General features: G+C 47.9%; 1 protein-coding gene across 1 annotated transcript in view; it reads left to right on the forward strand.

The window, feature by feature from the left end:
• Positions 1 to 14,712, forward strand: part of BMP6 (bone morphogenetic protein 6) — a 146,768-nt gene that overhangs the window by 127,211 nt on the left and 4,845 nt on the right. The window contains exons 3-4 of the mRNA XM_036444058.2: positions 8,216 to 8,364; positions 9,157 to 9,354. Coding sequence (XP_036299951.1) covers positions 8,216 to 8,364; positions 9,157 to 9,354 — 347 coding nt within the window. The remainder of the gene's footprint in view (positions 1 to 8,215; positions 8,365 to 9,156; positions 9,355 to 14,712) is intronic.

Consider the following 14,712-nt stretch of genomic DNA (forward strand, 5'->3'; position numbering starts at 1 on the left):
ATTTTCTTCCAGAAAGTAGACACAATGCAAGCAGATTAGTTTGTTCTTTTTGTTGAAGTTGAGGCTGGGTTTCAGGATGTATTAAGGTTTTCTCTTTCTCCTAGAAGTTAGCCCTGGAGAGGTCTCAGCTGAAGGTCAAGGCTGTTTACCAAGGCCCCTCTTCCTTGGTGGGCTCTGAACTCTAATGTTTAACTCCCCGGCATTGTAATTCTGCCAAAAAGTCTGCTTTGCTTTTTATGCTCTAAGCAATTTTTTTTTTTTGCTTGTTTTCTCAGCTTCTTACTGCATGCATACACAGCCTAATATTTGGCAAAATACTGGAGTTCAACTCAGCCAGAACTTGAAGAGCCAAGGTCCTAGAGGAAGTGAACCCAAAATTCTATGAGATCACATTTATGAGCTCACTTCTATGCAGCTCCTTTCCTTTGGGACCTTAGCCTTCAAGTCCTAGCTGCCTTACACTCCAATGGTCCCCAGCCAGTGACATTGCTCCAAACGCTAGGCTGCTGTCCCTTTATGTTTGCCATCTATGCCTCCTGCAAGGAATTAACAAGTGCTTTGGGATGAAAAGGCAACAGCAAATACACGGCTTACCTTCATGCATTTCCCTTCTTTCAAAGATCTTGACTCATCAAGTATTGACTGTGTTAGTTGCTCTAAGATAACGTCAAACAGGTTTATTTTTTAAAACTTATTCTCAGTGGGAATGTTAGTTTGATACATCATAGCCAGAAGCATACATCTCTGAAGTATCCTATTTTTACTTGGAATTCTTTATAATGAATCCTCACAAATGTTGATATTTGATTCATTAACCAAATAGTGTAGTTCTGAAAACAAGACCTGAACCCAGTAGTTGATCTGGTTCCAGGATCTCAGAGGATAGTTCCCTTGGAAAAGCATTTTTTTATAGACTGATTGCTCTATGAATTCTGGTGGATGTTCATTGCTACCTTGCTGAAGTGAAGTGGGTGTACTTTTATCATCACTGAGATAAGAGTGAGATATCTGAGACTGTTTTCTGTTTTGAAGAGAAGGGCAAATTTGAGAAAGCCAGGATAGGAGAACACCATTGTGGTTGAGTAGGAGAAAATCAAAGCCTTTTATCACTGTGTGCAGCCACACCTGTTTCTCTTTCTGTACCTGGCTTTCATAGGTATGATCCTCAGGGATTCTTGAAATCTTACAGCTGCCTTGATAATCTCTGGCACACTCAGTGTGGGCCTCAGGCAAGCATTGAACTTTTCAGTATTTGTTCCTTTGCCCCTGAAAAAGGGAGAATACAACTGACCCACAGCTTGGGTTATGTAACTAGTTAGCTTTACCTTTTAATGAAGTACATATTATTTATACTTAGAATGGACTGCCTGAATTTAAACAAGTAAAGGCTTAAGAAGCTGCCAAACCTTGTTCCTCAGCTTATGTATGTTCTGTTCTTTGTAAAGGCACAGACAAGTATGCTACAGAGAGGAATTAAAGTTGTCATAAAGAATTGCATATACTCAAAAGAATGCTAAATTGGGGGGCGAGGAGACGTCAGGGTGTGGTGGGCAGAGGAAACTCTTGTTTGGGAACTGCTTATCCACTTGGTAAACATGAAAGAGAAAAGGAAATAGGTTTTTATTTCTGGAAACTATGCCTTCTGTATTATTCACTCCCAGGAATGGATTGCTTTGATTGTAAGCACCTTCTTGCCAGGATGGTCAAGGGCTGTGGGAGGCAGGCCATGGTAGTTAAGCTTATTTTGTGAAACATCTTTTTAAAAAATCACAAATTAACAGTATTATTACTGCTTTATTTCCCCATATTGGACAAGGATATGGAAATGCAAAATTGTGATGAGAACTAAAACATACAAGATTTGTATAAAAGGTGCAGAACTCTTTGTTTAAACTGTGTGTAGTCAGCAGGGCATGTTGAAGTGTACCGCAGTCTTTGGGAACATCATTTGTTTATGTGGCCAAAGAAGACAGGTTAGGTAGCCATGAATTTATCCTATATAATAAAAAGCTAATATGCAAATAGACCAAACAGCAGAACAACCAAACAACCGGTCTCTATGACATGTGTTGACGAGCAGGGGGCGTGTGTGGAACATGGCAGGCATTAGCCACAGCAGGATGGTGGAGCAGGTGAGTGGGGTCACCAGACCAGGCAGGGTGCTGATTGCTGACATCGGGGCGAGCTTCTGGTGGTTACTGAAAATTCTTTGCTCTCACACACTGTGGTCCCACCTGGCGCTTGCACCTGCTGCTGGCGCTGGAGCCACCACTCGCACACACTGCCAGCACCCAGTGCTGACCCCAATCACTTGGCACCATCAGCAGATGCAAGTGGCGTCAGAGCTTTTCCACTTCCTCCTGCTCCTGAGGGGAAATCAGGGCTGGCAGCTGCCTCTCGCAATTGCTGCCAGTGACAGCCCTGCTCACACCCATTGCTGGTGCCGGCCCCAATTCTCTGCTCCATCAGCAGGTCCAGGGCTGCTGGCAGACAGGGGCCTGGGGGCTGAGGTGGGATTGTCTGGGTGGAGGCATGGAGGATGGGTTGAGACCCTCCCCTGTGCCTACCACAGCCTCACTGCCCACAGTTCCTTTCAAGGTGTGTGAATTTGTGCACTGGACCCCTAGTATAAAATAATCTTCTACCTTCTGCTCTCTTCCTGTCTTAGATACATAGACTCAAGCCTCATCATGATACTGCTGCCTTAAACTAGGTCTTACCTGTGATTCCAATGATTAGTCTATGTTGATAACTCCCTGAGTGTAAGGTCAGTCCATATGACAATCAGATAGTTACTTGAAGAGCAGTCCACATTTACTTTGCACTGTTGAAGGAGAGGAGAAAAGAATCTCAAGAGCAGATAGCTTTGAACCTTAAGTCTAAAAAGCATGTAAAAATAATACTACACAAGTATAAGAGAGAAGGGGTGTACTGTAGGTCAGAGGCTTGCAAAATGTGGTCCTCAGACCAGCAACATCAGCATCACCTGGGAACCTGTGAGAAATGCAAATTCTCAAGTCCGCCACCCCAGGAACTCTGGGGTGGGTCTAGCAGTCTCTGTGTTGACAGGCTTCCAGGGGGTTCCAATGAGGGCTAAACTGGGGAATGGCTGCTATGACAGCTAAGAACATATGTAACATTTCAGCCAAATTGATTGGTTTCAAATCCCAGCTCTGTACTTACTGGTTTTGTGACTATGAGTGAACTACTTAACCACTCCGTTCCTCAGTTTCCTTATCTGCCAACCTGTGGTGCTGCTAATATGATTTACCTCTTATGGTGGTTGTGAGGAGTTACCGTATGTGAGAACACTTAGTACAGTAATGTAGCAAACACCATGTAAGGGTTTGCTATGTTAATATTCTGACAGCAAGTGATTTTTTTTTTTTTTTTATTTTTTTTTTGCTTTGTTGAAGATAAAATGTCCCTTTGATATTTGAACCTTCTTTTCATGCCATGCTAGCTCTTGAAATGAAATTTGGGTAATATCAAGTGGCATAAAATCAATGAGAACTTATCTAATTATATAGTAACTTGAAGCCCAATGCATGAAATTCATCACAGCCCCGGCTTCATCCAGAAGGACATCCAAAAGGTCATTCAGCTGTCCGGTCTAATTAGCATATTATGCTTTTATTATAGATTATTATAGATAATGTCTATTCACCTATGTTACTCAAATCTGTGTGTGTGTAGTAGTAGTAGTAATAGTTTATCCTGATTTGTAGTGTTATCTTTCCAAATCCTACTTCTTTTCTGTCTTTTTAGTGGTAAAATTTTAAACATAATCCTATGCATATTATATATTAAAAAATACAAATCTTTGTTTTACTATCTAATTTTCTAAAATGATTGACTCCTTTGACTTTCATCCAATTCGAAAATTGAATTTTCATTATTGCATAAAGTTGATTCACCAATGTATGAATGTTGTTTTATATCTTAATTTACCATTAAGTCCAGACCCATATATGGCAAAGGACTATGAAGAAGTAAAGGAACAAACCACATACTCATCAAATATTTCAAAAATTTGCTTGCTTCAAACCTATAAATTCCATTTATGAAGAACATTTTCCTACTGAAATGGTTAGTAGTAAGCATAGTTGTGCTTTATCCAGGGCAGTGTGACTTTGATGGGTAACATTCGTCAGGAAAGGTCAAAATCAGGAACTGAGATGCCTCCCGACCTTCTTCAAGGGCAAAGGAGAGAAACCCACTGTGTTTGCCCCTAGTGCTGTATGCTCCTCGGCCTGAAGGAATATCACTGACAAGGACAGGTACCCTGGAGGCTGTGCAATAGGATGGACCACACATGGTTGACCTTGTCCACAAACACTAATTCTGAAAGTCTTAAGAGTGGCTTGCTGGTCAGGCACCTCTAGCACTGGGATGAATTTTTAAATTTCTAGAATTCTCTTGTTAGGCTTATTAATTGTTGAGAGTTTCATTTGTCCAGGATGATCACAATATGAGGAAACTCATGTCCTTAAGTTGGGATCACATTGAGAATAATAATGCTGTATCCTTGAATATAGAATGCATATTCATCATGAAACATGGGTCTATGAGTTGCTTGAGAACAAAATAGGCAATAAATTCATTCAAAATTGTATCTCTATCTTGTTTCAGCATTTCCTTTTATCGTATTCTCAATTGAGTGTCTATCATTTCAGTGGGAGGGTCCACATAATCCCGCTGTGGTCAGGTCAGATCGGCCAGACCCTAGGGCTCTGTTGGGAGACAACTCCTATTTTAGATGGGAATGACAGACCTCAACCCTGCTGCAGCGAGATGTAGAGGGGCATCCTTGTTTTTCAAACAGGCAATCAGGGGCATATTGCTCGACGCTACACTTTTACAGAAGTGGTAGACTAAGAAAGCCATGTGTCACTGAAGAAAAGTAAATAGGTGTGGGTCAGACCAGAACCGTTTCATTGGCTTGCCATAAATTGTGTCTCTTAAATACCTGAGCTATTGGAAGCATTGAGGGTGAGCCAGCACAGTTGTTTCTGAGAGCTGTGATTCTGAGAGTTCCTCACCATGGCTGTGTGACTGCGTGTCAGGGTTGGGCTCAGTCTCGACGACGACGGAGAGTGTCCTGCCTAGGAGCAGGGATAGGGCAAGGCTGGGCGGTCCCTCTCGGATCCCTCTCACACACTCTCTCCCCTCCCCTTCCTCTCTGTACCCTGATAGGAGAGCCTGCTCATGATTTCGGATCCTGTGCCAGCCCTGAGTACACTCATGTGTTTTCTGTATCCACCTGACTTTGGCATTTACGTGCAGTAGATTGTGATCCCTTACCTTACTCTGAGCCTTTGCTCAGTCATTTCAACCTGTGCCTTGGACTTTTCTTGACTGCTTTTGAGAAATGTGGTGGCTAAGAGTCCGGGCTCTGACTTTCGGTTCTGGCCAGCCCACTTACCACCTGTGACCTTGATACACTTACCCTCTCTAGGCTCTGAGCCTGCAGCCACAGGACCCGCCTCTCCAGGCTTCCCAGGAACTGAGAGGCTCTTGGCGCAGACGTGTGCATAGAAAGCACAGTAAATATCTATTGTTTCTCTCTCCACTTAGTCCAGTTATCTTAAGCCCAGCCTCTACCTCACTCCCTTCCTCAGGACCTCAGTGCCCAGGATTTCATCCTCTAAATCTGAAACTGTCTGCCTGCAGGTGAGCAGGTTTTCTTCCTGCCCTCAGTGCGGGACCGGGTCCTGAACCCCTGCACCCCACAGGGCTCTTACGCAGTGAGGTTGGCATTGTCCTTACTGTGCGGCCAGGGGAGTGGCACAAACAGGAATTCTGGGCCCTGAGCTTAGGAGCAGAGAAAAGATAGACACTGGGGCTCTCCACGCCCACTCTCCCCCACTCATCCTGCCTTTCATTGCTTACACATCGTGATTGTTATCCTTCTTCTTAGCAGCACGCTTCCCACGTTTAGCTTTTGGCTCATGTTCGCCCTCTTTAACCCATGCCCTTCTCTTTGTGCTTTTCTCTGCTTTCTCTCACCTGTTTTTGGAAGCTGGCCTTCTATCCCACCCCCCACTTTCTCTTGTATATTTCTCCGTCTTTGTTACAAGACCTTAAACACGGTGTGTATCATTGAAGCTCTGTCAATAGCAACAAGCGATCTGTGGCAATAGCCCATGCGCTGATCCTCTTTGCCTCGGGGGCAGCCTCACGCCCGAAATTCCCACAGCATCTTCGTTCGGGGGTGCTTCCTCTGGCCCAGGCTGCCCCTCCCATAGACTGTCCATAGGGCTGTTATTGCTGGACAAGGTCTCAGACCTTCCAGAGCAGGATTTATGTCTTCTTGCATCTGAACTTCAAAGCTTTGGACTTGCTATCCCCTCTTGCTGTTTTCCATGGACACGCCATCTCCCTGCTCACTGTAACCTCAGCAACAGGGAAGGTGGGGTGACTTGTCAACAGGGGGTGAGACACATGCGGGTAGGAGAGCGCTTTAAAGATGGCAGGCCTGGTTGTGCCCCCTGCAGACTCCGTTCAGCAGCTGAGTAAACTGCTTTTAGCTCTACCTACTGTTTTAAGCTTGAAGAGGATGACAGAAGAGTTTTCTTCTAACTCTAAGCCATGTAAACAGGAAAAATTGTTTCCCCTCTGAGAAATCTAAAACTGTTAACTCGGATGTTTCACGGGCCTCACAGATATTCGAAAGAATAGCGATAGATTGTGTTCACTTGTCCCAGGTTGTCTTGCGTAACCTCAGAAGGCAGGATGTCATGATGGGAAACTGAGTGCACGTTCTTGTCATTGGCTAGTTCTTTCGCTTATCAGTTTTTGATGTTGGCCTCATGATCCTCACCTCATATCTAAGGCTCACTTTCCCCAGCTGTAAAATGGGATAGCAATGTTCTCCAGAGCTTTTGGGATTGTCCTAACGACTGAGGAAAGTAAAGTATATGGAAATGCTTTATCACTGATTTAAATGTACTTCATTAGTATTGACATGATAATCTTAAATTTATAGTACTTAATTCCAGTAATTTTCTATCCTCTAAGGTATTTTGGAAAGTATCGCCAGCACCAGGGAATTTATATCGTTCCATGACCGAAACACGCCTCTTCCCCATCTCGGGCCTCCAGGCTCAGGCTCAGTGTCCGCACACAGGAAGGGGCCATGCCCTGGCACCGCTCTCCCAGCATGTGTGGGCGAGCAGGGAGAAGCCCCCCCTCCATCTTCCCACAACCCCTAGGATTATGTTGGTTGAAAACTGTAAAAAATATAAAAATATTCCCCGTGGAGCCCAATGGAAGGAATGGACTTGACAAGTTTGCCTCAGAGAATCCCAGGCTGGCCCACAGCTGCTCTGGGATAAACTTTAAAATCACTCAACACACACCCACGGCACACAGTCCAGGTGAGAGGACCTGACACTCACCATAGGCCACTCAGATACTTTAATTAAAAGAAAAGAACCAGCGATTACTCAGGAATATTAAGTGGCTTCTTGTTTCTCCTTATTTCAACATGAAGATTGTCACATGTTAATGTTAAAGAGAAAATGTGCAAAACACAACTTTGTGAAAGCTCATATTGATCTCAAATTTAGTATTTTATTTTTTTTAATATATTTTATTGATTTTTTTACAGGGAGGAAGGGAGAGAGATAGAGAGCTAGAAACGTTGATGAGAGAGAAACATCGACCAGCTGCCTCTTGCACACCCTCTACCGGGGATGTGGCCGCAACCAACGTACATGCCCTTGACCGGAATCGAACCTGGGACCTTTCAGTCCGCAGACCGACGCTCTACCACTGAGCCAAACCGGTTTCGGCTGAATTTAGTATTTTCTTAACCCCTTTCCTCATTGGCCTCCCACTTTCTTTCTTTCTACAGTTCATTAGCCATAAAATAAGGAACAGTATGACTCTATCTACCTATCTACCATTTATCCTAATTCCACAAGGGATTTGTATAAGCATCATAGCGAGGTAGTAAGTGAAGTGGAGGGGCCCTGCCATCGTCAGAGAAAGCCCGTTTCTGTGCAGCCCCTGGCACCGTTCCTCTCCCTGCGTGTCAGCCCTGCCCTCTGTGTGCCATGCCCGCCAGAGCTGCAGCGGGTCGCTGGACACGTTGCCCTACACGGGACCTGACCTGACTTGGGCATCTTTTACTGTGACACCAGCAGGACAGAGCGAGAGTGGGCGGAGGGGACAGCCTGCTGTTCACTTCACCACCTCTTCTTTCTTTCAGAGACTCCGACCTCTTCTTGCTGGACACCCGCGTGGTATGGGCCTCAGAAGAAGGCTGGCTGGAGTTTGACATCACAGCCACCAGCAATCTGTGGGTCGTGACCCCACAGCACAACATGGGGCTTCAGCTGAGCGTGGTGACTTGGGATGGTAAGTCTGCCAAGACCAGGCCCAGCAGTCGCTGTCACTCATTTCCTCTCCAGCAGTCATGAGAGAGCCGTGGTTCACAGCCCAGTCCTCAGTTCACAATGACTTCCTTTACTGTTTCCTCATAACTGCTGTTGAAAGCAAAACCTTCCCCTGGAAGGACTCGGAGACGGTCAGGTGGTCCAGGTTCCGAGAGAAACATGGGAGGCGAGCACGCAGAGGCAAGGCAGGTGGATGGCGTGGAGAAGAAGAAAGATGGGAGCATAGGATAAATCCTGACCTTAGTCTACCCCTCCCAGCACCCCCTCTCCTGCAGCATCCGAATCCAGCAGATCCAGGGCCCCTAACGGCCTTCAGAGTGGGCATGCTCCGTGGGTTGAGTCACCTCACTGGCTGGGATGAATATGATCAAAAAGAAAGAATGAATATGAAGGAAAAGGACTAGCAGAAATGAGACCGAGATGTGAGAGAGACAGATCGATCGATATACACACACCCTGACCTGGGCTAGGGATTGAAGCTGTAGCCCAGGTTTGTGCCCTTGACCGGGAATTAAACCACAACCCTTTGGTGTGAGGGCTGATGCTCTAACCACTGAGCAATGCCAGCTAGGGCTGGAAGGAGGGTGTTGATGTTGTCCATCCGAGGGTGCCACCAGAGATCCGAGAGTACCATGCTTTCCCCTCACCCGCATTCTTTGTGATCAGTCCCGGGAGGCCGGGAAGGACCCGTCATGCAGCTGCAGGAGTAAGTTTACATGGAATAAAGAGGGGCGTGCTTTGGTTTGCATTCAAGGACTCAGCATCAACCCCCGAGCTGCGGGCCTGGTGGGCAGAGACGGCCCGTACGACAAGCAGCCCTTCATGGTGGCCTTCTTCAAAGTGAGCGAGGTCCACGTGCGCACCACGAGGTCAGCCAGCGGTCGGCGTCGCCAGCAGAGTCGCAACCGCTCCACCCAGGCCCAGGACGTGTCCCGGGCCTCCAGCGCTTCAGGTAGGTGAGGGTGGAGTCTCGTTCTCTGTTGGCCCTCGGGCCTCAGTGAGAGCAAGGCCGTGCGATCGTTTCATATCTGCTCTGCTTCTGCGCGGCAAATACAAAGGCCTGCAGGTGCCTCTCATTGTCGCCGACGATGCAGGGCCACAGAGGGGAACACTTATTCCCAAAGATGGAGTCTGCAGCCAGCAGGCATTCGGGTGTGTGTTTGTCCAGAGAAGCATCCTTCTGTTTGGTAAGATTTCTCCAGCTCCTTTTTCACTCACAGAAAGATCCCAGGTTTTCTCCCAGTTGCATTAAACCTGAGAGGTTGTGGGATAGAAACAAGCTTCATACATTTGTATAAGATAGACTTGTATTTGGCAGTGCCCTCAGCTGCCCCATGCGCCAGAGTTGATTGGTTCATTTAACTCGGACGTTCAGGGCTTCTAGCCTCGGGCATGGCTGCCTCCAGGGGCTCAAAAGAATCTCTCTGTCTCTGCTGTGTTGGCAGCATTCTCCGAGAGGCTCTCTCTCCGTGGTGGTAAGAAAGGCAGCCAGTAGTTCCAAGATCATCTCTTTCGTGGTGGCGCCAGCAGAAAGCCTGTCTGGGGCCATGTGTTCACCCCAGGAGGTAATGGGGCCAACCCCATCCTGCCCTCAGCGGGGAAGTTCGAAGGGTCACGCGAGAGGAAGCAGCTCCCTCTGCGTGCGCATCCATTCCCTGGCTCTTCAGAGACGTCCTTCCATGCGGTGCTTTGTTAGGAAGTGGCACGGAAGTCCACGCATCAGGACCTGATGGAGGGGGCACAGGTGTGGTGCCTCAGAGAGTGAGTGACTGTTCAATTCCAACGCAGATGCATCTCACTCTACAGCCAAGGCTGCAAGGTCTGGGTTTCGTTCAGCTGTTTAAACCATGCAAGAATGCAGCAGCAGGAAGTTGAAGAGGACTGTGGGCTTTCCAGTCCGAGAACCTGCTTCCCTTGTTACGACTCTGTGACATTGGACAAGCTTCATCCCTTTCCTCTGCAGTTACTCCTCTGTGCAGCAGGATGGCTGCTGCTCGGCAGACTGGCTGGGACTAAATGAGGAGCATTTGATCTGGTTCCTAATAGCGCTCCGAGATGGGTTGCATGCAGTTGTAGGAAGCAGGTTGTCAGGACCTAGGTTAGGACCTTCCGAAAGCACGTAAAATACTTCTGGAAGATGCTTTCCTTCTCCCAGGGGACTGTTTAAAAATGCCATCTTCAGTGGCCAGAAAGAGTTTGTGCAGCTTCCCCAAGTCCCCGTCGGAAGGAAGTGTCTGCAGCGTACATTCTGACTTCATCAGCCATTTCCCTCACCAGCGTCTTGGACGTGGAACTTGAGGATCCACCACCCAGTGTGATGTGACATTTTGCCTCTTGTCATCCTGGTGTTTCTTGGAAGCGTTGCACAGCATGGGTGTTCCTGTGTTTACCACTAGAAACAGTCGGGGTTGGGGTTTGTAAAAGAAGAAGAAGAAAGGGGTCTTTCCCCTGCCGAATGGAAGGAAAATCTCGGTTTTCCTCTGGGCACGAGGCTGCTTCTGTTCATTAATGAGCGCAGCCAGGCTCATTAATGGTGCTGGGACCTCAGACATGAAGGCAGCTCTTGAAATGTTGATTGCTTTTAAAATTAAAATTTCACTTGATTTATTCAACATCCTTTCCACGCCCCAGTACACATTGGAATTTTTTTTTTTTTAAATTGAGAAAACATGTCTTAGATTTTGGTTTTAGCAGTGTCACCCAATTTTTTTTTTCCAAAGTTCCTTTCAACTTTCTTTTCTTTCAATGTGATGACTTCAAGTTAAATATGAATGTTAAACCTTTTCTATTTTACAATAAGATACAAGTATATCCGGTTTTCTTCTTGGTCTTCCTACCCCACCCCCCACCTCCCAGCCCGGTACTTTCCAATTTGCTCTGCTCCTTCCAGCAGTCCTAAGGCAAAGAGCTCATTACAGATACCTCTGGCCTCCGCTGTGCAAAAGGCCAGACACCCCCCACCAGAAAGTATTCCTACAAAGGATCCTGTTTGCATCTCACTATCTTCAAAGACCCTCTCAAGCTGGTGTGAGAAATTCCTCATGTGAGGCCGTATTTGGCTCATTCTTTCTCATGTATCCGAGTGGACATGCAGAAGAGGAGGCTGCTCTTGGAGAAGGGGATTCCAGGAAGGTGGCCTGCTACCCTGAGAGATGGGCCAACCAGCGTGGCTTCCTTTCCAGGCCGCGGTGGGGCCAGATGTTGCTGGGCCTTCCTGACCAAGGCAGCTGCTGCAGAGACAAAAAACTGTGGCTTCTGGTGTGACTCCCAGCAGGCCTTTCCTCTTGTAAATCTTTCAGGAGGTCGAAGGGAGAGATTGCTTTGCCTCTGCTGCCCCCCGTCTTCCACAGAGTGCTCCCAGGGAATTCACATTTCTCCACTTCAACCACCACCAGCAGGAGAAGCCCACTAGAGAACATCCTGCATGGGATAAAGGAGTTAACAGAATTCACAGAATTGCCCGTTTTCGGAGTGAAACATGGCAGGGAAATACGTGTCTGTTTTGAAAACAGTCTCCTGGAGGAAGAAAGCACCTGTTTTTGCAGGTGTCTGCGATGGCAAGACCAGTCCACCACAAGGGAAAGGCCAGGAGCCCCATCCGCCTCCTCCCTACGTACTGCCCACCAACATCTGCTCTCACATCTGTACTCGGCCTTTAAGCTGGACTTCCCAAACACATGCACCAAGCAGTGGGTCTGCTCCGTAGCTGTCGGCTCCAAGCGGGAGATGGGTGTTTGCTGTGCTGCATGTCTGCGGCAGTCTCAGATATCATCTGGACAGTGTCATCTATCGTTTTCACTCTCCTGGTCTGTGCCAGGCTGGGAAGCCCACTGGGGATTCTGGTGAATCTGGCAATTCCTTTCCGGCCTCCATGTCTGCCAGCCTGCTGGTCTCAGGTGCTTCACACTCTTTGGCTTCGTTTGATATCTCTACTTGCTGCCTTCCCCCTCTTCTATAGTCTCTTTCTCTTGGGGTTCACTATTTTGTCTTCTGGGGACTGGGCAATCCATCATGAGGGCTGTGAACAAAAGGCCTTGATTCTAGATACTGATCTAGCTTATTTTCCAGGATCTTTTCAAGATATCTTTGGGGAGTGGGTGGGTAATGGGGTTTCAAGTCAGCTGGTGAGTGTGAGGTTTTCTGCCAGGTCAACCAGCTGGCTGCCAACAGTGCGCCTCACAACTGTTCTTTCTTTTGGCAACAGTAGTTTGCAAACTTTTTCTGCCACTTTTAACAATTCATGTAAAACTGAATTAGATGAGTTGTAGGCCTCTTTCATCCTTGATGTTTATGTTGTCACCACCCAGATCTCTGCCACATCTATGAACCAGCAACCTCTCAAAACCCTGCCTGTCCTTTGGAATGAGTTCTTCAAAAGCTCCCTGTTCGCATTTCTTACAGTCAGTCTCCTTCCATCTCTTTCCAGCATGTGTCTGTAAGGTCCTGGGGGACATGTGGCTCTGGTGCATTTAGATATACTTATTTGACCTTGTTGATAGTTCATATCTTCTATTCCCTTGAACTTTCCAACTGAGCGGTTTCAGTTGCTTCCAGATAAGACAGGTAACCAGAGTTCCTGGCTTGCTGAGCAACAGCTTGGGCATTTTATATGACTCTGAAATTTTTTGCTGTGCATTTCAGGGCACTCCAGCCCACAGACGAGGGAGTCTCATTCTTACAGGTCAGCGCGTATGTGGCCTTTTAGTTCCCAAGCAGGTGTCCCCACGAGGTTCTCCTTGCTTCTGTGGGATGGCCGCCAAAGCCGAGGAGGAACATACTGTTTATAATTCTTCAAAGGAGGGGGCATTTTAATATATCATTTTGATCTTAAATTAAAATTTTAGGCCCTACAGCTAGGCTTCCAACTGTACCAGGCAAAAAGGAGAGGCTTGTTAAGAGTTTTCTAAACGAAATCAAATTTCCACTGCTATGGAGCACAGGTATGGCATTGGTGGTCTGAACGTTGGAATAATTCCAGATGCCAAGTATATAATACTGACTCTCCTTGGCCATGACGTGCTTGAGGATATTAGTTATCAGGGAGCGAAACCGCCTGGAAGGGTGTCCCATCCCTGGTGGCAGCGATGCTGAAAGGTGTAATAACACGGTGTGGACAGGTGCTTGCCGAGTAATTCACCAGCAGTCGCTGCTCCTGAGGAAACTGGGGGCCTGAGACTCAGTCTAGGAACTGACGGGAACAGAGGTGCTCCAGGCACAAGGGGTTTTAAAGCTTCGTGTTCAAGGGGAGTGTTTATCTATTTTCACAAAACTTAGCTCCGTATTCTTTTGCACTCAAGACAGAGCCTAAGGGGAGGCCCAGGTGGCCCCGCGGAATGGGATCTCCTGAGACCTTGGGGTGCTGAGCAGCAGAAGAATAGGGTCGCGCTGGGGTCCCCTGCTACCATCCAGCCTGTAAACAAAATCTAGATTCTGAAAATAACCCCCCCCCCCAACCCCGCCCCACACTTCATGAGATTACAGACATTGGAAATTGAGACTCTGGCGATCACCCTGCAGCCTGCTGTGCCTGAGCTCAGGAGCTGGGCTCCTTCCAGCGTGTTCTCAATGGAGTCTGTGGGAGCCAGAGACTTGTTTGGATAAGACGGGCAGATAAGGCCGGGATAAGGGAAGAGCGGCCAGGCCATTGAAGACAGAGGTGCCATTTTAACAGCCGCTGTTGTTCTGCCCCTCGGCATCCTGGGAGAGAGGGGAAGTGGGAGTGAGTTGCTCACTCTGAAAAACAAGTTCCTCTGGGAAGATGTTAGCCTGAGCTCAGGAAAGACAATGTGGACCTGCCACTTTGTCCCCAGCGCCCGCCCTGCCAGCATCGCCCTGGCTGAGCGTGCGTCTCGCTGAGCAGGGACAGTGGCCTCAGCGGCCAACCTGAGGTCAGCCCACCAGGCAGGAGCCCACTCTGCAGGAGCCCCGGCTGGAGGCGCCACCTGTCCTCGCCTCGTCCTTGTTCCCTCTCACCTAATTTTGGATGCTTGCCCTGCCTTTGTCTCTCTTCTGCCTTTCCCCTCTCCATGTCTTCCTTATTGTTTCCCTCTCCTCCTGTAGCTTCTCTCTCATCCTCCCCTGCTGGGGTTGGAAAGGAAAGTGGGCGGGCTGCCTGGATCCCCGGAGCCTGGGCTGGGCTGGGCTTGAGCGCTGTGGCTCAGGTGCAGTCACCACCCTGGGGTCCTCAGGTGGTGGCTGTGTGGCCCAGACTCCGCTGCGATGGTGCCCCTCACGCTGGCCGCACAGCTTCCCTGCACGTCGCCTGCCCTGCACGTCAGGATCATCGCAGGGCCCTGCCCTTCGCATCCGG

This window comes from Pipistrellus kuhlii, unplaced genomic scaffold, assembly GCF_014108245.1.
Source record: "Pipistrellus kuhlii isolate mPipKuh1 unplaced genomic scaffold, mPipKuh1.p scaffold_m20_p_2, whole genome shotgun sequence".
NCBI lineage: Eukaryota > Metazoa > Chordata > Mammalia > Chiroptera > Vespertilionidae > Pipistrellus > Pipistrellus kuhlii.